The sequence below is a fragment of the Neodothiora populina genome (genome assembly GCF_041146345.1).
Source record: "Neodothiora populina strain CPC 39397 chromosome Unknown canker_contig_23, whole genome shotgun sequence".
In the NCBI taxonomy this organism is placed as follows: Eukaryota; Fungi; Ascomycota; class Dothideomycetes; order Dothideales; family Dothioraceae; genus Neodothiora; species Neodothiora populina.
The window spans coordinates 107,931-129,944 of NW_027191403.1; the positions used below are offsets into that span (position 1 = coordinate 107,931).

Here is a 22,014-nt window from a genome sequence, read left to right on the forward strand (position 1 = left end):
CTTTTTGTGCATGTATTTCCAATCAACCCCGGCTTTCGGTCTTGATAGGGAAAAGATAGGTACTATGGAACAAGATCGTCATACCGCGACACCCGGTCAAAGTGGATCGGTGCAATATCACGAGATGCGACGCGGGTGCGGTGTAACAAACATATGCACCTCGGAGCCATTTAATCATGTCCTCATCAATCTACCAGTTTTCGTCATGCACCACCTACCAGCTCTCCATAAGCAACGGAGGGACTGACACGAAAAGATCCGTGTGTTCTTCATCTGTTCAAGCATGTAGGGAGATGTCGGATTTGTAATCCCACCGTCTTGTGTCTTTCTTGCATTGTAAGAGGTGATGTTCTGGAATGATCGGAGCAAAGATGCACCGAGTCATGTGTCTGCCTATTTTGGGTGTCTTACTGGAAGGGCATGTTACAACGACAGACATTGTGAAGGCTCGAGGATCGTGGATGGATGGGCTATAGTGTGAATACCTCAGGTAAGGTAGGGTCCTTCTGTGGAGTACTTTAAGGTAAGCAGGTCACGGCGGCTGCCAAGCTCCGTCCCCCAATGAACTATGATGCGCTTGTCTTATCTGATCATATCTTGCCCTCCACAGATCTAAAAGATGCACGGAATATCATCAAATCACATGAACTGATCGACGACGAGTATGCTGTGTAACACGTCGACCATCTGCGCCTTTCATTCTCCATGATGCGGTCAGCACTAGGATACAGCCTGGAGGCCAAGTGCTCCGTAGGTCTCATTCGCAGGACATGTCACGGCTAATCAAAACATTGATCAGGTGTGCAGGTCACCAAAGCACGTGCAGCCACCTTGTTGCTGCCTCATGGACCTGTCAAGTTGCCCATCTTTATGCCCGTCGCCACGCAGGCTTCGCTGAAAGGGTTGACGCCGAAACAATTGGAGGATACTAGCTGTCGCTTGTGTTTGAATAATACCTATCATTTGTAGGTCTGGTCACGTGGTCCGACAAATACAGATGCCTGACCAGTTCGCAGAGGGCTGAAACCCGGTCAAGCAATCCTGGATGCCATTGGAGGTGCACATAAGTTGCAGTCATGGCCTCACAATTTATTGACAGACAGCGGAGGCTTCCAGATGGTCTCTCTGCTGAAACTGGCCAAGGTCACCGAAGAGGGCGTGCGCTTCTTGAGTCCTCATGATGGATCGCCCATGCTCCTGACTCCCGAGCACTCGATATCGCTACAGAACTCCATCGGGTCCGACATCATGATGCAGCTCGACGATGTCATAGCCACGACTTCCCCCGACCACGCTCGTATCGAAGAAGCCATGCATCGATCTATCCGCTGGCTGGACCGATGCATCGCCGCACATGCCAAACCGGAAACACAAAATCTGTTTTGTATCATCCAAGGCGGATTGGATCTTGACTTGCGACGACAGTGCTGCGAGGCCATGGTCGCTCGAGACACGCCTGGGATCGCCATCGGGGGTTTGTCTGGAGGAGAAGCAAAGTCAGAGTACTGCAAAGTCGTCGACACTTGCACGGGTCTTTTGCCGGAGAAGAAGCCGAGATATGTCATGGGAGTGGGCTATCCCGAGGACCTCGTTGTGTCTGTCGCACTGGGTGCCGATATGTTCGACTGCGTCTGGCCCACGCGGACGGCTGTAAGTCTTTCTTTTTGACCTACCATTGTTCTATCATATCTGACCCACGACAACAGCGCTTCGGCAACGCCGTCACCTCGCGAGGCGTCCTGAACCTCAAGCACGCCACGTACGCAAACGACTTCGGACCGGTCGAAGAAGGCTGCCAATGCACGACATGCCGGCCGACATCTGAAGCAGGACTCGGCATATCAAAAGCATACATATACCATCTGGCAGCCAAAGAGACCGCTGGAGCCCATCTGCTGAGCATCCACAACATTCATTACTTACTGGATCTCATGCGCCGGATCCGACTCGCTATCATCGAGGATCGGTATCCTGGATTTTTGAAGTCGTATTTCAGCACGCTCTATTCTGGGGATAAGACGAAGTATCCGCAGTGGGCTGTTGATGCGTTGAAGGGTGTGGGGGTTGATTTGATGCAAGATTGAGATTTCTCGACTGCATATCCTGTCCCCTGAGAATAAACAGAGACTGCACATCACGTCTGTCCAACATATCATCACACTACTACTCACAAGTAGAAGCTCACAAAAACACAAGCCATAGCCGACTTGACTCGTATACCTTACCGTGCCATGACCTGCTGTAGTCTACATCTCAAATACAGAGGACAGATTACTAGTACACTCCGGAGATAAGACTGCCATATCCACCGACTTTCTCTCATCCCCGTTTCCTTGCCCCTCCTCCGCCATTTCCTAACTGTCTTCTGCATCTAGTAGATCAGTCTATATGAGTCACAGCCACAGTGCAATCGATCCACTTGACAGAAAGAGACACCGAAGGAAGTGGCGTCACACTACCGAGAAACAAGTATACGAAGGTGGTCTGGTCGAATGAGATTCTCGGAGTCAAGAGCCGGATCTAGGGACTCAACCCCGTGTGGACTACACAACTACGCCGATGCTAAGGGCATGCAGTACTATACAACGGTAAGGTGAGGAGGTGCAACAGCCGATCTTTTCCTTTCTTTCTGTTGCCTGCTCTCCTCTCTTGTCACCGTGACCGCTGTGCCGGGACGAAAGGGCTGCGTATGGAGTGCACCTTACCTTGCGAGAGGCTCGCGGGCAGGGCATCAAGCACTGTCTGGTCGAGCCGGGCTTCTTTCGCACTGATTTGTTGAACCCGAGCGCGAACATTGCGAAAGCAGACGCTGCGGCGAGGATACAGGACTATGCGGACCTCAATCAGACGCTAGAGTCGAGTTTTGATCAGTTTCATGGGCATCAGCTCGGTGATCCTGTCAAGGGTGCCGAGGGCATGTATGATGTGCTTACGTCTGCCGGGTGCGCTGCTGGGAGAGCGGTTCCCGAGTTTTTGCCGTTGGGTAGTGATGCCTGTGAGGACATGGGCAAGGCTGCCAGGAAGACGCTGGAGGCGATCTGCCTGCGGGGAAGTAGAGCCTCGTCTTCCCATAAGCCATACGGAGTCTGATGTGCGACACGGTGAATTGTATTTCAAGTGGTGCAAGTAAGCTACCTTGGCTACTGTGCCTGTCGGTGGTTGTAAACTTGGCGGGGGGGGGGGGGGGGGGGGGTGGCGGCGAAACGTGAAGCCGGGATTGCTATCCTTGGCAACTGTTGGCTGGACTTATCAGTGCACAGCCAGTAATCTACTTGTACAGCACAATACAATCCACCAGATCGTCTGCCTCTCCGCTCATCTGTCCACCTCGACCTCCTCGGCGATTCCACTCGATCGAAGAACGTGCGGCGCGCATTCGACTACTGCGACGACAACCCCCTCGATCCTTCCGATTCCCGACGCTGAGAGCGAGCGAGCGAGCGACACGCAACACGCAACACGCAACACGCAAGACCGCGTCACACGGCGACGACACCCTCTCGACCCTGCGCCGGAAAGACGAAGGCGAAGACGAAGATGAAGATGAAGATGAAGATGCGCACCCCTTCTCTTCTCCTCGCAGGCCTGAGTCTGATGGCCTTTGCGCCACAGGCACTCGCCGACTTCTACTTCAGCTCGCCCGTCGGAGGACAGTCGTATCCCGGAGGCACTGCGCTCAAGGTCACCTTTGTCGACAACGGCAAGGCGCCCGCCGTCGCTGACTTGACGACTTACACTCTCAGTGTCTGCTACGGCGGAAACACTGCGGCCTCATATGTGCGTCGTTCTGTCCATCTGCAGTCAAGAGACGAGAGCCAACGCATCGAGGACTGGATGGCTTCATGGCAGCAGTGGCAAAGAGAAACAAAGACACACGGCTGACGGGCAAACAGGAATGCAAGGTCTTGACCACCGGAGGCACCTTCACCACTCTCTCCGCCTCGGTCACGATTCCCCTGACGACGGGAGCCAGCAAGACAAATGCCTAGTAAGCTGCCGAACCCGCCAAGCACGAGACGACAAGAGAAGACAAGAAAACTGACATGGCCTCGTCGTGCAGCTTCATGAAGATGGTCTCGACTTCCTCGACCGGCGGCACCGTCACCGACTTTTCCGACCGTTTCTCCCTCACCGGCATGACGGGAACCTTTTCCACCGCAGTCACCCAGGGCCTGGCTCAGGTCTCGGGGGATTCGGGTCCAATCGGCATCAACACCTTCACTCAGGCCTCGACCGCTTCCTCGGTCCCCGAGGCTGGTCTCTTCACCGTCCCCTTCCATCTCCAGACCGGCCTCGTCAAATACGCTCCCATGCAGCCTGTTCCTCCCACCAAGATCACCGCAAAGACTGCCTCTCGCATGAACCCCACCAGCGCCTACTCCATCGCCACCACCTACCTGGCTCCTCCCAGCGTCACTCTGACAGTCACCAACTCGCAGACCTTCTCCGTGTCCAGTGCCGAGAACACTGTATGTGCGCTGCCTTTCCTACTTTCCCAGGTCATACTGACTCTCTGCGACCAGATCGCCGCTGCGCAAACCCGGACCAAGGACGACATGGGCAACTGGCTCAGGAGATGGGCCGACTAGATGTGACCCGACGCCAGTGGCGACACGGAAAACGCCGGCGATGCCCACAGAGGTACATTGAGGCGCATCTGGGGATTTTGTTTTTCCGTTCTTGCATATCGAGGGGCGTTTCACAGGGCGTTTGTTTGTTTGTCAAAGGACAAGGACCGAGGAAAGGTCTGTGTCGCATTGTCGTAGTACTCTTTTTTTATTTTATCATTGTTGTTCTGAGAACCTGCACTGCACGCGTGTGATCTAGAAGCCGCCTCTTGTGTAATGCATGTTGTTTCACAGCAGTAATGCCAACATGTCAAGTGATGATACCGGTATCACGAGGTTCGGACGAGCTACAAGTAGCCGCCGGGCTTGTTTTCAGACTGGAACATGGCGCGAAGAGCCAAAGCGTGTCAGTTCTCCCCCAGTCGTTCTGTGCGACCACCACAGGACAATTGCAGTGTTCACGCTCCAACACTTCGTGACCAACCAGTAGTGTCCTGCCTGTCAAGTGCCTCTGACCAAGCAAAGTCATGTTCCGGCTGCTCTCAAGGACGCCTCGAGCATCCAGTAGCATATCTGTCGCTGCTTTCCAGCCATTGACAAGCCCGTGTTGCCTGCCTTTTCGAGCCCGGCACCAGCGTCCGCGAACGCTATCTTATCGCCGTCGCAGCAGCAGCAGCAGCCCCACCATCACCACCACCACCGGCACCACCACATTATCACCACCACCTTCCGCCGTGAACCCTTTACTTACGACCACCCGACCACAGCTTCCCCATCGCCTCAGCGGCATCGAACCACCACAACGACACTCAGTACGCAATTTGACCACATTCGAGAATCTTATTTCCCAGCAACAGCAGAGAAACATGGGTCTCGCGAATCACGAGTTGCCTCCTCCGCCGGAGGGCAAGTACCCCGCCAAGGACCATGCCAGGAAAGTCGCCCATTTCATTCGTGATGATGCGAAAAATGGGGAGGGGGTGATTTACCTCGAGGCTCAGAAGACGCATATGGTCGAGGTTTGTTTTGGTTATCTTCTGCTTCTTTCATTTATACATGTCGGCTGATTCGAGGGGGTTGTTGGTGCCGGTGTAATAGGATGATGATCAGGCGCAGCATTTTCGGTGAGTTTTGACTCTTGTTTTGGTGTTTCGTGCAGATGTACTGTATTTTTCGAGTGACACACGTCGAGTGCACTGTTGTCGTCTTCAATCCTTTCCATGATACCTATTCTATACATCAGTATCCCTACAAATGGCCGTATACTCCATCTAGTTGCGAAGCTTTCACCAGAAGCGTACTCTAACAACATCACAGCCAACGCCGGTTCTTCTACTATCTTTCCGGCTGCAGTCTGCCCGACAGCTATGTCTGCTATGACATGAAAAAAGACCACCTTACTCTTTTCATTCCTGCCGTCGACCCGGAAGATGTCATCTGGTCTGGCATGCCACTAACCCCAAAGGAAGCCATGGAAAAGTACGACATTGATGACTGCCAAACCTCTGACAAAGTGAATTCCTATCTTGCTTCTCCGGAGACCTCACACTCTACAGTCTACGCAATCCCAAAACAAATCGCCGACCACATCACTTTTCTCTCTTTCGAGAACAAGAATCTCGACACTCTCAGATCAGCCATCGAGACGTGTCGTGTGGTCAAGGACGACTTTGAGGTTGGTCTTATCCGCCATGCCAACGCCATTACTTCGCACGCGCACACTGAGGTCATGAAGATGGTCAAGGAAGCACGCAACGAGCGCGAACTGATGGGCACTTTTATCGGTGCCTGTATCTCTAATGGCGGTCGCGAACAAGCCTACGGCTGCATCTGCGCGAGTGGCACAAATGCCGCCACTCTGCACTACGTTCACAACGACCTGTCTCTCAGCAACAAATACAACCTCCTGATCGATGCCGGTTGCGAGTACGAATGTTACTGCTCCGACGTCACGCGCACCTATCCCCTTCGCGGCTCATTCACCAAAGAGAGCAAGCAGATCTACGACATCGTAGACGAGATGCAAACGCAATGCATGAGCATGCTCAAAGCCGGCGTCCGATGGGAAGACGTGCACGCACGCGCCCACGAAGTCGCCATCGACGGTCTCCGCCGTCTCGGCATCCTCAAGGGAAGCGACAAGAAAGAAATCTTCGACAGCCGAGTCAGCACCATTTTCTTCCCGCACGGACTGGGCCACTATCTAGGCATGGACACGCACGACTGCGGCGGCAACGCCAACTACGAAGACCCAGACCCCATGTTCAAATACCTGCGCGTGCGAGGCAGACTCCCCGCAGGCTCGGTCGTGACCAACGAGCCAGGCATCTACTTTTGTCGCTTCATCATCGAGCCCGCCCTCAAGGACGAAAAGTACGCGAAATACATCGACAAGACCGTGCTAGACAAGTACTGGGACGTCGGAGGCGTCAGGATCGAAGACGACATCTGGATCAAGGAAGACGGCTACGAGAATCTGACCACGGCGCCGAGGACGTGGGAGGAGGTCGAGGCGTTGATTAATGGCTGGGAGAGAGACGTCAGTGCCGAGGAGTCGCTCGGTCGTAGGCTGGCAGAGAGTGTGTTGCAGGGCATGAATCTCAAGTTTTAGTTCTTGAGATATTCCTCTCCGGTTTCTTCATCTATACAGGGAAATAACCGGATTTACTGAACCATTGCACCTTTGCACGACAAGATGTACGTTCCCAGGTCTATCGCATAGTGAACCGGATTTAAACTCTCGTAGAAAGCGACAAAAACATGACTAATAGATTAAAATTGCATGAAGACAATCGAACAGGATTTCATTCCCGCATTTCATAAGCCTTGTGACAACGCTAAGAAGAAATAACAGGTGGGGGGGGGGGTATCTAACTAAACGATGCTAAACTACATGAATATACCTCAGATCATAAGACGGCCAAGCACAAGAACGGCTTCGTGAAAACGTCATGGGTAAAGGGGAAAGGGCAATGTGACTGTGTGGTGACAAGACAGCGCAAGAAGCAGAAAACCAAAGAAAAAGGGAAAAACCAGGGACGGTGGGACAAGAAGACGCGAGCCAGCTCCAGCGTATATACATAGCCCACCATGACAACCGGCTGGAAAATCATCAACTGCACAATCACAGAAAAGAGAAGAAAACCCACTCATCGCGCACTACTCTCGCCCCTCTGTCTCCTTCTTCTCCGTCTGCTCTCTCCCGCCTCAGACTCTCGACCGCGACTTCTATCGCGCGCCGACAGATCGCCATCATGGCCATATTCGTAGTCTGGGCTATGGCCATCATCAGCAGCATTGCTATGACCCGTTGTAGAAAACCCGTCGTCGTTCTGACGGTGGAATAGGCCGAGATGTCGTCCGCTGACTGAGGGATGAGTATCGGCGGCGGCGGTCATTGCGTCTCTTCTCATTCGCTCGCGGACGCCTTGTTCTGCTGCTTGTTGTTTGCGGAGAGATGATTCGTAGGCTTCTCCGCCGCCGGATGGGGCTTCTTTTTTGTCGTCGCTGCGAGAGTCGTCTGCGGAGTCGACGTATGCTCGGCGACTGGTGCTCCCGCCGCCACCGGGCCCTGTTGCGTCGTCTGCGTGGCGCGTGCGATGCTGGTTGTAGAAAGGTGTGTAGTGCACTCTTGGCCTTGTCGGTCCGGCTGCTGTTGCTGCTGTTGAGCTGGCGGCTGTGTGGGTGGAGTGGGAACGCGAGGATGGTTTTTTCGCTTGTGGTGCTGGCGGCGGCGCTGTCGGCGGGGGTTGTGCTGATGTCGATTGATGGATTACTGTGTTATAGCGGTGTGACACAGAGCGAGGCTTGGGGGTCTTATTCACAGGATCTGAGGAAGAGGCCTGGGGCTGTGGTAGCCTCGAGGCACTCCTATTTGTGGTAGTCTGCTTTGCTATAGCAGGAGGCCTAGAGACAGCAGCGGGACCAGCGGGAGCAACTTGACTGCTTGGGCCAGGTGCAGACGGAGTAACACCTTGCTCCCCCCGTTCAGGGTAGTAGTATCTAGTGACGGTCTTCGTAGACTTATTCCCGGCCTCCGATGACCGAGTAGATGGAGCAGCTTTGACGGCATGTGACCTGCTATCTGCAGAAAGACCACGACGGTTGTGATCCGCATGATATCTGCCATCGCGATTGGCCCTCCGTGTTGTATTGCCAGCGTTGTCCGGACTGTGTCGACGTCCCCTCTGATCCGCGACACTTGGTGCTTTGCTTCCGCTCCGGCTTGGTACCGCTCTCGACGAAGCACGGGACGGACGCGGTGAACCGAAGACAGGCGGAAATGACGTCGGCGAAGAGGGAGAAGCTATACTGGTGCCTAGTGCCGAATCGAGCCCACGCTGTGAAAGTGAACCGGAGCTGGTTCCCGGTTTGTAAGGTGTCAAATGGCTAAGGCCAGTCGCAGAGGGAATTCCATTGGCAACGCTGGCCCGGCTGGAGGTGGACGGCGAGCGAGGAGTATACGTACCAACGGTAGCGCGATTGGAGGGTAAAGAAGACGAAGGAAATGCCCGACGGTCTAGTGGAGCCGAGCGAGGAGGTCCGGTATCCAGCCTCAGCTGTTTTGGTTCTGGACGGACTGCGACAGTCGATGTCTGTGCAGGAGCCTTACCTTTGCCCGAGCATGGCGGCAGAGCATGCGTGATCGATGGCGGCAAGTTAGGTCCGTTGGGCAGACGAGGCACAATCCGGTCTGGTGAAGGCGGTGGAGACGGGTCATAGCCAGAATCATTGGATCTATATGTCAAGAGACGTCGGGAAGTATATGGGAGCGCCTGGACTACCGGAGCGGATGTTGATTGCCCAGGCCTGACATCTTGAAGGATGCGATTAGGAGGCGGCATTGCCACTTGTATTGGCGCTGGTGCTGGGGCGGCTGCTGGGGCTGCTGCTGGAGCTGGAACTGGTTGGACCCGGATCGTGTCTCGATAAAGGACAGCCGGGGTACCAGTGATCGGCCTTGCAAGCCGGGCTGGGCTCGTGTCTCCATGATGGATCGCAGAGATACCAGCATCTGGACTTCCAGGCTGCAGTCTACTCTCTCGCTTTGGCTTCGATCCGATGAGTTGGATATCTGGTCCTCCCCAATGAAACTTGAACTTGACCCCAGTGATACTTCTGCGCTCGTTGTGGACCACCGTAGGCTGGGCTCTCCGGTTTGGCCTCACGTCCTCTAGTATGGGTTCCTGTGGTACGGGTCTGGCCACGTGCTCGTACTTATAGTGGACCTTCTCACAACGGTTTCTGCTATCAGATTTGTCGCAGAGCTCCCACTTTTGGCCAGCCGGATGGTTGTCCGGGTAGATATAGTGAATCACAGTACACATAGTGAGTATCTAAGAATCGATGGTGAAAATGAGAAAAGAATATCTTGGGAGCCCAGGAGCCAGGAAACCTTGCAGGAGCTTTGGCTTAGGTTCGAACATCAACGAGAGTATGGACTGAACTTACTGGTTCTTCGGAAAGAAGCGTTCGTTGTGAACAAAGTGAGAGAAGCAGACCAAAGAAAAAGGGAATGAGGTGATATCTGCGTGGACAATAAAGCTGAGAACCAGTGACAATAGCGTCTGAGACAATTTGGCACAATGGTATAGCGTGGCGCGTGATGTGAATAGTGTTTTTCAAGGAGAGACACAAATCCAAAACGTTTCAAAGAAATGACAAGATGAAAGTGATCAAAGAAAAAAAAAAGGCAACAACTATAAGAGCAACATCAGGCATGTGTACGTCGGCGCGCGACATGACATATGCGCGACGTCTTGTCTGCACATAATGGAGGCTGCAGCCTCATGTCATGATGCTGTACAGCTTGGCTGACCTGTGCCTCCGCCACTACGTGCATGCAAGGCATCCATGGGCAATGCCTTGTGGAAAACCAGGCAGTGCATGCCCTGCTAGTCATTAGAAGCAACATGATTATAGAAGGTCGAAACACATTTTGGGGCCGTAGGATTTCGGCTTAGCGGGCTTGGATGCAGGGAGGGGCAGTCAAATTGAACGCCTTGAGAACGCAGATGCGGTAAATGGATAGTCAGGATGCTTCGGATGCTAGTTCACTGTACTGCGGACTGCCATACTGCACTTACTTCGCGACGGAAAAGGACATCGTCGCAAACACGAAACACATTGAGCGGTGGAGCAGCGCGACGTGTATCCGGCGCGGCTGACAATATGGCTTAATCAGATGTCGCGTTTCGGCGTTGGAGGGAATGCAATCATGGTCAGCAGGGGACCATCAGTTGCATATGGCAACATGCTTTTCATGATGGTGGAAATTTCGGGGTGTGCTGTTCTGTAATCGAGAGACGCTCATCGAAGTTTGCGCCTGGGAGGGTGTGGATGTGTCTGCAATAATACTGAGCAGGACGGGGCTGTGTCGTGGGGTCATTGCTAAATATGCATGATACTCCCAACCTTGTTCAAGCCATCAATGCACAGATGAGACCAAAGTAGTTCTGTGAGTGTTCCACGCATCGTTGCAAGAAGACCATGGTGGTCAGCAGGGTGAGACGACATTGCGATCTCGTCGCGTACCTTGGATTAAGCGACGTCCTGGAGCAGGAGGCGCTCGTCAAAGTCTGGCTGTCCCGCGTTGTGAGATGCCTGCACACAAGGCAATGGATGTCTACAGGAGGGAGAAAGGCTATACGCACGAATTTGGTCGTCTCACGGTCGCATACCTTGCACCATCACGCACATTCATTGACACTTGACAAGTCTGCGATTAAATGTGCCGGACATCCGGATCATCATACTGGTATATGGCGACACGCACTCCGAAACAGGGCTACAGATAGATCCCTCATGCAAAATCATAGACCGGTAAAAACCAGGCATTCCTGCTACCATTGGCCCAATGACAACCGATAGCGACCCTCCACAGGCGGAGCCAAATCCAAGCTCCCTCTTCATGATTCGTTCAGTATCTGCGCGCAGTACGACAGACCGCGGCAGTGCCTGGCTAAGGTTGTATGCATAAAAATGCGCCAGATTTTACCCAAGTCCTTTCGTAAAACATTCGTTACATGGCCGCTGACAGAAGAGCGGCTTGATCATAACGCGAAATATGCATGTGTAGTCTCCACACCGCTGCGACAGCTGCGTCTACGCGGCCGTGATTTCACCCATCCTTTGTAGGTGTGAAGGCAGCCTCATTTTGAAGCCTTCGTTCAAGCCTTTGCGCAAGGACAAGCCTTGCCGAGTAGTCTGTTGCAGCTGCCACATGCGGGCTTGCAGCTCTTCAGCTCGCACAAATAGATTGAAGTCGAGGAGGAAGCAAAGGCTGATCTCGATCCGAGCCAGCTCGTGCAGAGCAATACCGCCCACCTTTGCTACCCGCTCCTGCGGCCACTTGTTGTCTTCCAACGTCTTGCTTGCCACGCGAATTGTCGCCAGACACAATCGGTGCACCGTCCGTGCAGTCGCAGGCACTAGAGTCTCCGTGACGCAGACGCGATGTATCCAGGCGGCCGCTGTCAGATACACTCCTGGAGAGTGCGGGCAGTACTTGTGCAAGCGCTGGAGGTAATCCGACAAGCTGAACGGTGGAGCGGATTTGAGAAAGAAGCGTCGCGCTATCGCAGCATACTGGATGGTCATGGCATCTGCATGCGCATGGGCAGCGACTTCTTCAATGGTAGGCATGGGTTCGTCTCGTTGGGCTTCCGGCGAACCTATTAGACACGAGGGGAATGAATGTGTTGGTGTTGCTGACGGCGACACAGGCGACTCTGGCGACGAGAGTGAAGATGCCACAGGACCTGCTTCGAGCCCATCCGGAACTGATGTCGGAGGTTTAGGTGTGGGTGGTCGTGTTATCGGAGGTGTCGGCGGCACCTCACCTGTGATGACCGACAAGGATTGCACAACATGAACAAGCATCATAAGTGCGCTGTTCGCTGAAATGGAGGCGATATCCCATACACCACTTTCGAGCATTAATGGTTCGTCCGTTTGCTTGCTCTGGCCAGTTGTGACATCTTGAGGTCTCAGCTTAGTGTCATGGCTGGGGTCAGGCGCACGAGGCAGAGACGCAATACGATCTCCTGCATCACCGTGATGGTGGTTGCGCTGGTCAGACATCGAAATGTCAAGTCAACGACTGCGACAGTTCACCCTCTACTGAGTGCGAAATCCGATTCTTCCAGTCGCCTATCGTTGTCTAGTATGAGATACACAAGAAGAAGAAAATTAAGGTAATGACGGTTGCTTGTATTTGACCGTCTATACGCCGGAGGGTTATGTCACATTTGCGGAAGACCTTCGAGGTCCGTTGTTTCTGTCCTGTTGTGGCGAGTGCATGCTAGGCAGATACCGCGGTGTGCAATATTCTACACGCAGGCGCATGACCCTTTGCCGGCTTGGTCTGGATTGAGACGGTGTGAACAGGAAAGGGGAGCTTTAAGTCGGCTTGGAACAAAATGATGAGATAGCGGAACGGGTGTGCGGGAGATTGGCCAAAGACAAGTTCCCCACTTCGACCCTATTAAGAGTGTTGAAGCAGCGCCAAAGCAGCATGCAAAAGCACCCAAGCGATCCTTGAGCTCTTTTCCCACTGGCGGCGGCAGCGCAAGTTCGATGCGCAAATGGAGCCCAAAGATTTCCCCCAGATCTCCCGTCTCCGTCACCAGACGATGCGTGACTAACTCCGCATGCCACTGGAGTCCTGTGGATCCTTGTTGCTTTGGATGCGCACCAGATTTGCAAGGAGAGGCAAGATACGCGATACTCAGACAGAGAAGTACGGTACCGCATACAGGTAGCGTATTCTGTACAATAAGATACTGTACAATAAAAGCTCCATACCTCCAAGACACTTACGTCGTCTGGCACCTCGACATGATCTCGACCCAAGAGATCTTCATAGAACTGCCAGGCGAGCCTTCGTCGAGCCGGTCGGAAATGAGACCGCACTAGCGTTTCTGCAACGTTCGCTTCGGTGGAAGCTACAGTACCTACCTTAGGTATCCAAGTTCAGTGCAGCTGCACGAGACGGTGCAATGTTGGAGTAGGTGGATGCCTGCATGGGCCGTTCCGCTCGAGCACCATTGCCGCATGGTTGCTTGCGAAACACAAAAGACCCCGCGCTTGAGCCTCATGCGCAGCAGAGGACGGTGAACCTCCGAAAGACTGTCTATCAGGATATCGCATGCAGCAAACTCAAAGCTCTGGATACTGTATGTTTATTTCCAGCGGTTCGAGGCAAGCTTTGAGCACGACTGGCGATTGCGTCTCTTCAATAAGCTCTTTCATGCGTGCAGAACTCGCTGTAGATATAATAAAATAGGCAACCACCAATGGCAGCCCGCCGCACAACTGACTACCCGAGTCGGGCGTCAATACGGAGAACCCCCCGCCATCTTCTCCTCAAGCCTCATTGCTTGCGCATGTTCGGTCCGCAATCAGTATAAACCTGGCAGCAGAGCATAAGGAACTTTTTTCTTGACCTGCTCAAATTGATCACCATACTGTAGGAATAATTAGTGGAAGACCCTGCGTTCTGCACAGACATGAGAGATCAAGCTTACCTTTTCCCCCAAATACGTCTCGAGGTAAGGCACGGCGCGATTGGCGAAATCGCCGAACAGAAACATTCCCACACCAAGACCCCATGGCAGACCAGCACAGATAATGCTATAACCTACCCGCCAGATCGTATATCCACCGTAGTTGATATTTCTGGCTAGTCCGAAAAGGCCATTTGCATAGAGTCTACCCTTGTTGGCGGGATCCTGCTTGAATCGCTTACGCTGTATTTCGCACCACCACTCCACAATAATGCCAGTGGCGTAGAGAGCTACTCCGACAGGTATGCTCGATACATGAGGAGCAGATATCAGAAGCTCGATCCGAGTGGCTGCGCCTGAGTAGTTCGAGGAAAAGGCCCACAGCGAAAGTAAGGTATTGATCGTGTTTAGTAACGTATTGTAAACCGCGATCGTTGTCGAAAATCCAGGCTCGAATGCATTGTCGCATATGAACAGACACCAGTATATCTGTTTTGCTGCAGCGCCTACGGCCAAAGTCCAGATGAGTGAGTGATAGAGCGACAAGCCAAGGACAGTTGTATTCAATGTAGTCCCTGAACCTGGCGCAATCGCTGTGCCGCCTAGCTTACGAACGATACCTGTTCCCAAAGTCGAATGGAGCAGATGATATTGTAAGGGCAAATCCAATAGTCGCAGAATACAAAAGATTACATTGCCGCTTGTCGAGATCTCTTTGCGTCTTGTATCATTGAACCATTTCGGCAATTGAGCTGGTTTGTCCCTCTCAGAAGCCATGCCTGTTAGCTGAATGACCAAGAATCGTTGAAATGTTGCACGCGACGATCGTGATGACTGAGTCTATATTCGAAGTATTTTGATTTGTGTAGTATGTATATAGTTTGACACGTTATGTTGTGCATCGCCTGTCATTGCGGCCGAGTTCACAGCGTGTGTTGACGGTAACAGCCTGAGTTTACCCCTCTTTCTCCGAATGATCCTTGTTACTTGCATGCGAATCTAAGCAACCCGACTACACGAGATACTCGTATCGAGAGTTTTTATGTTAAGTTGCTCGTAGATTATAGATGATTGGTGATCGTGTAATAGACTTGGTGGAACTCGGTATCTAACCAGCAGCGTCTTCTGTGCGTCTCATACTTCATTCATTCATTAAGCATGCATTTTTGACTCAATGCTGTACCCCAAGTATTTATACGGTGCGATCCCAATTGTAAGCCATGTCAATTGACATGAAGCTGCGAACTGGAATTGGAGGTCCTACGTGTGGGAATTAGGCATGCTTTGCGTCTAAGGATCCACATCGCAAGTGAAGTAGCAGCCTGGCGGAACGTAATTGCTGTGCCGGCTTGTCGCGACGTGTCAATCTGCGATCCTCTCAAACGTTCAAGACATCATCCCATCCTTATAGCCGCTCTTCCCCCCAAACTCAGTAGCAATCATATGTGTACATAGTGCTTTACATTACAGAGCATAGGTGGAAGATGACAACCGATATACTCGCGGAGATTCGTGGTCTTGGTCCTGTCCAGTGCGGGGCAGAGGCAGCGAAACATTTCGCGTTTGCGGATGGCTACAGGAATCTGAACCACGGTGAGTTGTGACTCGCAGAAGGTTGACACAGCAAGACTGACCTATGTTCCGAAGGCTCGTACGGAACCTACCCAGTCGAGGTTCGATCGGTTCTACGCCGATATCAAGAAAAAGTAGAAGCAGCACCGGATACATTTGTTCGATATGAATATCGCACGCATCTTCTCGATAGATCTAGGAAGGCTATTGCGGACTATATGCGTGCCCCAGTGGACACTTGTGTCCTTGTTCCCAACACATCGACCGGGATTGATACGATTCTTCGTAACCTAACCTTCGGTCCAGCCGATGTTATTGTTTGCTTCTCTACTATATACGGTGCATTTCGCAATACCGTTCAGTACCTGACCGAAACCACTACAGTAAGCGTAAAAGAAGTCAAATGCACATATCCCACCTCGGACGATTATATCTGCGACGCCTTTGAAGCAGCCTTGAAAGTTATAGCGGCCGAAGGCAAGGTGGCAAAGGTCGCACTATTTGACACTATTGTCTCAGTACCTGGGGTTTGTATGCCCTTCGAGCAATTGACTAAAATCTGTCGTACTCACAAGGTACTCTCTTGTATCGACGGAGCTCACGGCGTTGGTCACATACCTCTTCGCCTTCAAGAGCTGGATCCAGACTTTTTCGTGAGCAATTGTCACAAATGGCTATATGTACCTAGAAGTTGCGCTGTGCTCTACGTGCCCATCCGTAATCAGCATCTTCTCAGAGCTACACTGCCCACGGGGTTTGGCTTTTGTCGAAAATTGGAAAGTCATCAGAACTCGGCATTCAACAATTTTGTTGAGAACTTTGCTTCCTTAGGCACACTGGACGATACGCCTTATCTTTGTATTCCGGCGGCTTTGGAATGGAGGGAAGCCATAGTTTGGGATGAAAAAAGTGGCGAAGAGGCGATCAGAGGATACATCAATTCACTCGCCCGAGAAGGTGGACAAGCTGTCGCCGACATTCTTGGGACGACTGTCCTCGAGTGCGACCCAGCGGCGTTGGGAGTGTGCTGCATGACGAATGTTCGCTTACCACTCGACCTCGTGAGGCTCATAGCGGAAGATACAAAACGGTCCGACGACATCTGCCATTGGATCATGAGAGCCATGAGTATGAGACATCAGATCGCTGTCTATGCCTATGAACATGCGGGCGTACTATGGGTGCGGCTGAGTGCGCAGATATATCTTGGGCTACAAGATTTTGAAATAGCGGGAGAAGTATTGAAGGAACTTTGTGTAGAAGTCGCCTACTGTAAGTGGGTTAAGTAGTAAATTAAGCGGATAGCACTCTACTTGCAAGCTCGCTCAGCGATACTAGTGTTTGTTGACTCAGGTGAGCATATACACAAACGTAGACTGAGATGTATTGTGACAATAGAGTTTTTAATGACTACGAAAGCAGCTACAAGTCCGATTCATGCATCGCGCGGCAGCTGCTTCGATTTTTGACCATACCCTTTGAATTGCTAGAAATTATGCAAATGGCATATTTATCTCCTTGTCCTTCGGAAATGTGTGGAAGACGTGAAACGTGATATGGACCTCCATATCCTGTGGGGCAGGAAATCCCCACCAGAACATCAGGTATAGTCAGTCCACGCGCGGTGATCTCGCTCTCACTGGCCAATCGACTCAGCCTGCATTAGATAACAATTCATCAGCGCAATAGATTGATCAAGCTGCGGGATTCTCCATGGCGTCCAGTCATTCTATAAGGACCACGCATCGCAGATATGCCTCTATCTACAATGCTGTTTTTACTGCGACCGCGTGATTTTGATAATTTCTAGAGAATGTCCAGCAATCGCTTGTCGACCCATGTGGGCTGCCTGTCAGCAAAAGAAGGCTCTGACAAATTGACTCCACGGCAGCAGTTGTACGCGCACTTCATGTCACGGTAGGCTTTATATGTATATGTCGTCAAGCTTGTACAAGCATGTTGATTGCACGCAGAGCAGCATGGCACGGCACCAGAATCATACTTCGTCAGGTGTCCCCGGAATCTATCCATATCTTTGACTACATTCTTGAACTCTACAGAGCCTGCGACGGAGACTGGGATAGCTTGCAGCATGAAACTCAGGTACCGCCGGATGACCTGGCGAGCTTCCTTGAGTATGCCGTGCTGTTCTTAAGCAATGTCGGGAATTATTATGTGAGCTATCAGGGAGTAGCATCTCACCCTCTTCTATGTTGCTGATCGTCAGTCAAGGGTCATGGCGATCAGAAGTTCGTCCCACAAGTGCCGGTCAATTCTATGCGCCAAATTTCGACAATCTCCAGTGTTGCCCAGAATATGTACCATGAGATAGAACAAGCCATGATGACGTGTCCGCCTTTTGGGCTAGGATATCCGAGTGAGAATTTGCAGAGCTCATATTATCCGGGAGATGCTCCAATGTCGCAAGCAGAGATTGAAGCTGTCTCCAAAGTCCTTGACGAAAGGTCAATCGATCTTAAGAACACCCGGATATCCAGGTCTGAGCGACCTGGAGAGACTTCTTATAATGTATTGCAAGCATCGATAAATGCCGGAGAGTCACCTCTGAAGATCGGTGATACAGATAACGGTACCGTGTATATCGTACGTGGAGACCACAGCAAGGAGCTCACCAACATCTGCAATGCTCTAGAGCAAGCACAAAGACACGCAGCCAACCCCACTCAAGAACGATACATCCATGAGCTTCGCAACAGCTTCAACAATGGAGAAATGGAGCCATATAAGGAGTCTCAGCGACTATGGGTCAAGGATCAGCGCCCGGCCGTCGAGACCATCATGGGCTTCGTAGAGCCATATCGCGACCCCTCGGGTGTGAGAGCCGAATTCGAAGGCCTTGTAGCTATTGTAGACGAAGACCGGACTTTGTTACTGTAGAAACTCGTACGGAGTTCTGCAACTTTTATCCAGAAGCTGCCTTGGGCTGGTCTTACGCCCGAGAATGACTCAAAGGGCCCATTCGAAAAGGAGGCGATGGACAACCCTGATTTCGCCAGCATACACAGTAAGAACCTCGAGCTTTTAGCACTGCATATCATGTTGATAGAGTTTCAGCGATTGCATATTGCTCGAGCATCATATTCCCTGGTATTAATCTACCTAACGTAAGTCTTCCACTAAAGCAAGAGAGAAAGGCAGTCTAAGCTAAGCAGTATAACGACATTCGCCAGGAAGTAGGATTTAAGAACGTAATGATAACCAACAGCATGCTAGACGACTCAGTCAAGGACAATTCCCTCGTCTTCTGTCTCGATGCTTTAATACGCGAAAAGTATCTCGATTATCGAAGACACGCTTTCTACCTGTGGGTGGTCTTTCATGAACTGTTCGGGCACGGCACTAGCAAGCTTTTGACCGAGAACCGAGATGGGACCTTTAATTTCGACATTAACGAACCGTCCGATAGATCCACTGACAGGGCAGCCCATCAATACATGTTATCGCCCAGGTCAAACTTGGACGGGTCTGTTTGGTGACATCGCTACTACCGTAGACGAATGCCGGGCGGAGTGCGTAGGAGCGTATCTTATGAGCGAGGAGGATTTACTTGCTCTTTGTGGCTATACAGACCAGACGGGTGTCACAGCCAGTGATCGTGAGTGTGCCTGCTTCGCCGCAGTACTGATTGCGAAATACTGACATGCAGCAGTTGAGTACAATATGTATCTGCAGCTTGGTGTGGCAGGTCTTCGAAGCCTAGAGAACTATCTGCCGGCGGACAATGCGAGTAAACCGTCTATGATGTTTGTTACTAAGCTAAGCTAATCGAGGTAGAAATGGGGTCAAGCACATAGCAGAGTGAGTCGCCCAAGCAAAGATTGGAGATCTACCGCTGACTAGACAATCTCAGGGACATTTCGCCATCTTCAGAGCGCTTTTGAACGCTGAGGACGACTTCATGACGGTCACACATGACGCGAAAGCCCATAAGTTGACAGTCTCAGTCGACCGATCCAAGATATCTACCTGTAGAAGACCAGCGCTTCGAGCTCTGCTCTTGAGGTTGCACATATACCGGTGCACTGCTAATGTCGATGAATGTCGGAAGTTCTGCGAAAACCTTACGAGACCGACAGAGCAATTCATTGGATGGAGGAACGTTGTGATTACCAACAAAGCCGTGAAGAAAATATACGTGCAGCCAAACACTAAAGTCATCTTGAAAGACTACAACGACACCGTTCAGGGGGTTTTAAAGAGCTGGGCCGAACGCGGCGTTTGATTTACTGTTAGCAGATATATAATCGTAATGAGACTGTAAATCGAGACTTCGATCTGCATACACTACCAAAGCATCCAGGGTATCAGCGTATCGTACTGCTTTCCTGCATCCTGGCCAGTCGGTGCGGGCTTCGTCGAGACACTCTTCCAAGCATCTTCGGCGCATTGCATGTGTTTAGCGCTTCGGCGTGAGTCTTTGAGCTGGGAGAATAGTTCTCCCAGCTTGAAGTGTCCGCGTGCAAGGAAGCCTCCAGCTCCTGATGATATGCCTTCGGCAATTGAAACCGATTGTTCCAGGAGCATGCTATTGTTTCAGTCAGATGATGAACCCAGAACGCAAATCTGGTCGCTTACATTGTCGAGCTTGAATCCTGAAGTTGTAGGAGGCTTGCGACCGACTGCAGAGGATCGGAAGTCTTCAACGTGTTACCGTGCATTCTCTGGCGAAACGTCAACGCCTTCGAAGCGAGGCGCGATGCGTCTTCTGTTCTGCCCTGTACCTGACGGATACGGCTCAGAAGAACCATATCGCTTTTGGTATTGTCAGTACAATCTATCCGCAAAGGCACAAACCTTTGTAAAGACAACTCACCCTGCGAATCTAGGATTGCTAGACTTCAGGAACGTTTCATCTGTAAATTCTGTCAATGATGGACACCTTTTAAGCATCTCTTCCGCCTCATCAGGTCTCCCCATTCGTAACAGAGTGCTAGACATGTTACTGTATGAGTTTCCAATCCGGTCCTCGTCTGTTCGAAGTCGGATCTCGATAGCTTGGGTGCCAGCAGTGACAGCGTCTTCAAGCTGATTTAATTCAGTGTAAGCAAGTGAGATGGCGTTCAGACTCGACGCGATCAGAGGATCGTCATGATATAGTAGCATCTGCCGGAGTCGTAACGACTCCAAGAATTGCTCCAACGCCCCATCAAAATTACCAGTATCTAGTGCAACCAAGCCCTTGATCATGCGAACGCTGGCGTACATCAAGCTATCTTTGCTGTCAAGGAACTCCATTGCTGAAGCTATGAAAGTCTCCGCTTGAACATAGAGCTCCCGCTCATAGAGATTCCTATATGGGTCCACATTAGAAGCGCACAACCAATATACTGAGTTGTCGTCCTGAACCTACCAAGCGTATCGTAGAATCAATTCCGCAAAAGCTTTCGGGTCGGTCGGTTGCAATTTTTATTTTGTGCTTTGATTGATTAAGAAGGCGACGTGGGAGACACGGATCTCGCATTGAGCCCAAGTCTTGAATTGGTGACTGGTGACCTTGTTTCAGGTATTAGGGAATCCTGCACTCAAGACTGCGATTGATGCGTCGAAGAACCTAATCGTCTCTTTTGGAGTCAATCGCCTCATCACCGTCGCCTGAACAAGTCGGTGAAGTGATAGCGAAGATTCTGTCGGAGACCTGTCGATCAAAGCTGCTCGGAGCAATTCTTCTTCGGCGTCCAGAAGACTGTCGATATCGTTAGATATGTCAGTACAAGTAATTCATGGCACTGGGCTTACTCCATCTCATCGTGCAAGAATTCGAGATCCTGGTCAGGTAAGGATAAATTGCCTTCTTGCAAGATGGACTCATGGACTTTGTCCGGGTCCATAAACACAAGCAATTTCAACAAAGTGCTGGATGATTCGGACCATTTTCCTAAAGCCATCTGCCACACAGTGCTGAGAGTGTGTTCAAAATTTCCTGGTATCGTCTTTAGCGAGTCAATCTTGGCAGTATTGCGTTCATAGAGCGGTAGAAAGTCCGTCAGCGTCAGTCTTTGTTTCGCAATGAACCCACTGATCTGAGTTATTGCAAGCGGCAAGCCAGCGACAGTTTCTACAATCCTAGAGGCTATGATTTTCTCATCCTGGTTTCTATATCACGACCAGTGAGTCTAAGCAAAGCTTCTACTCCATCGTCTTCATTGAATGGTTCAACTCGGCAAACAGTTGCAGAGAGTCCAAAGCCCACGTTGGAGTCACGAGAAGTGATTAATACTGCTCCAGTGTCGCTCTCCGGCCAAGCACTGGCGAGAAGCTGCGGATCATCCACATTATCTATTATCACAAGCCACCGACAGTCTGCTAAACAGTCAGCGCAGGTTCATGCCGTTCATGAGCATGATTGA

At 51.5% G+C, this 22,014-nt stretch overlaps 7 protein-coding genes across 8 annotated transcripts; 5 read left to right on the top strand and 2 right to left on the bottom strand.

The window, feature by feature from the left end:
• Positions 1-708: 708 nt before the first annotated feature.
• AAFC00_004419 (uncharacterized protein) lies at positions 709-2,084 on the top strand (the record flags this gene model as incomplete). The annotated part of the gene is made up of 4 exons (XM_069344059.1): positions 709-750; positions 808-965; positions 1,017-1,650; positions 1,707-2,084. The coding sequence occupies 4 exons, from the start codon at positions 709-711 to the stop codon at positions 2,082-2,084; spliced, it is 1,212 nt and encodes a 403-aa protein (XP_069204326.1).
• A 1,453-nt stretch (positions 2,085-3,537) lies between these two features.
• AAFC00_004420 (uncharacterized protein) lies at positions 3,538-4,589 on the top strand (the record flags this gene model as incomplete). 2 transcript variants are annotated; one of them, XM_069344061.1, is made up of 4 exons in its annotated part: positions 3,538-3,777; positions 3,894-3,988; positions 4,061-4,469; positions 4,524-4,589. In XM_069344061.1, 4 exons carry the CDS (start codon positions 3,538-3,540, stop codon positions 4,587-4,589), a joined length of 810 nt encoding a protein of 269 aa, XP_069204327.1. The 2 variants fall into 2 exon arrangements, with proteins under 2 accessions (XP_069204327.1, XP_069204328.1); XM_069344060.1 differs by having other exon boundaries at positions 3,556-3,777.
• Positions 4,590-5,434: 845 nt separating this feature from the next.
• AAFC00_004421 (uncharacterized protein) lies at positions 5,435-7,179 on the top strand (the record flags this gene model as incomplete). Its single annotated transcript, XM_069344062.1, has 3 exons — positions 5,435-5,587; positions 5,667-5,692; positions 5,886-7,179. The coding sequence occupies 3 exons, from the start codon at positions 5,435-5,437 to the stop codon at positions 7,177-7,179; spliced, it is 1,473 nt and encodes a 490-aa protein (XP_069204329.1).
• Positions 7,180-11,672: 4,493 nt separating this feature from the next.
• Positions 11,673-12,650, bottom strand: AAFC00_004422 (uncharacterized protein; the record flags this gene model as incomplete). Its single annotated transcript, XM_069344063.1, has 1 exon — positions 11,673-12,650. One exon carries the CDS (start codon positions 12,648-12,650, stop codon positions 11,673-11,675), a length of 978 nt encoding a protein of 325 aa, XP_069204330.1.
• Positions 12,651-13,969: 1,319 nt separating this feature from the next.
• On the bottom strand, positions 13,970-14,851 carry AAFC00_004423 (uncharacterized protein; the record flags this gene model as incomplete). Its single annotated transcript, XM_069344064.1, has 2 exons — positions 13,970-14,035; positions 14,096-14,851. The coding sequence occupies 2 exons, from the start codon at positions 14,849-14,851 to the stop codon at positions 13,970-13,972; spliced, it is 822 nt and encodes a 273-aa protein (XP_069204331.1).
• Positions 14,852-15,558: 707 nt separating this feature from the next.
• On the top strand, positions 15,559-16,935 carry AAFC00_004424 (uncharacterized protein; the record flags this gene model as incomplete). Its single annotated transcript, XM_069344065.1, has 2 exons — positions 15,559-15,667; positions 15,722-16,935. The coding sequence occupies 2 exons, from the start codon at positions 15,559-15,561 to the stop codon at positions 16,933-16,935; spliced, it is 1,323 nt and encodes a 440-aa protein (XP_069204332.1).
• A 524-nt stretch (positions 16,936-17,459) lies between these two features.
• On the top strand, positions 17,460-18,544 carry AAFC00_004425 (uncharacterized protein; the record flags this gene model as incomplete). Its single annotated transcript, XM_069348515.1, has 3 exons — positions 17,460-17,563; positions 17,620-17,821; positions 17,879-18,544. The coding sequence occupies 3 exons, from the start codon at positions 17,460-17,462 to the stop codon at positions 18,542-18,544; spliced, it is 972 nt and encodes a 323-aa protein (XP_069204333.1).
• Between the last annotated feature and the right edge of the window lie 3,470 nt (positions 18,545-22,014).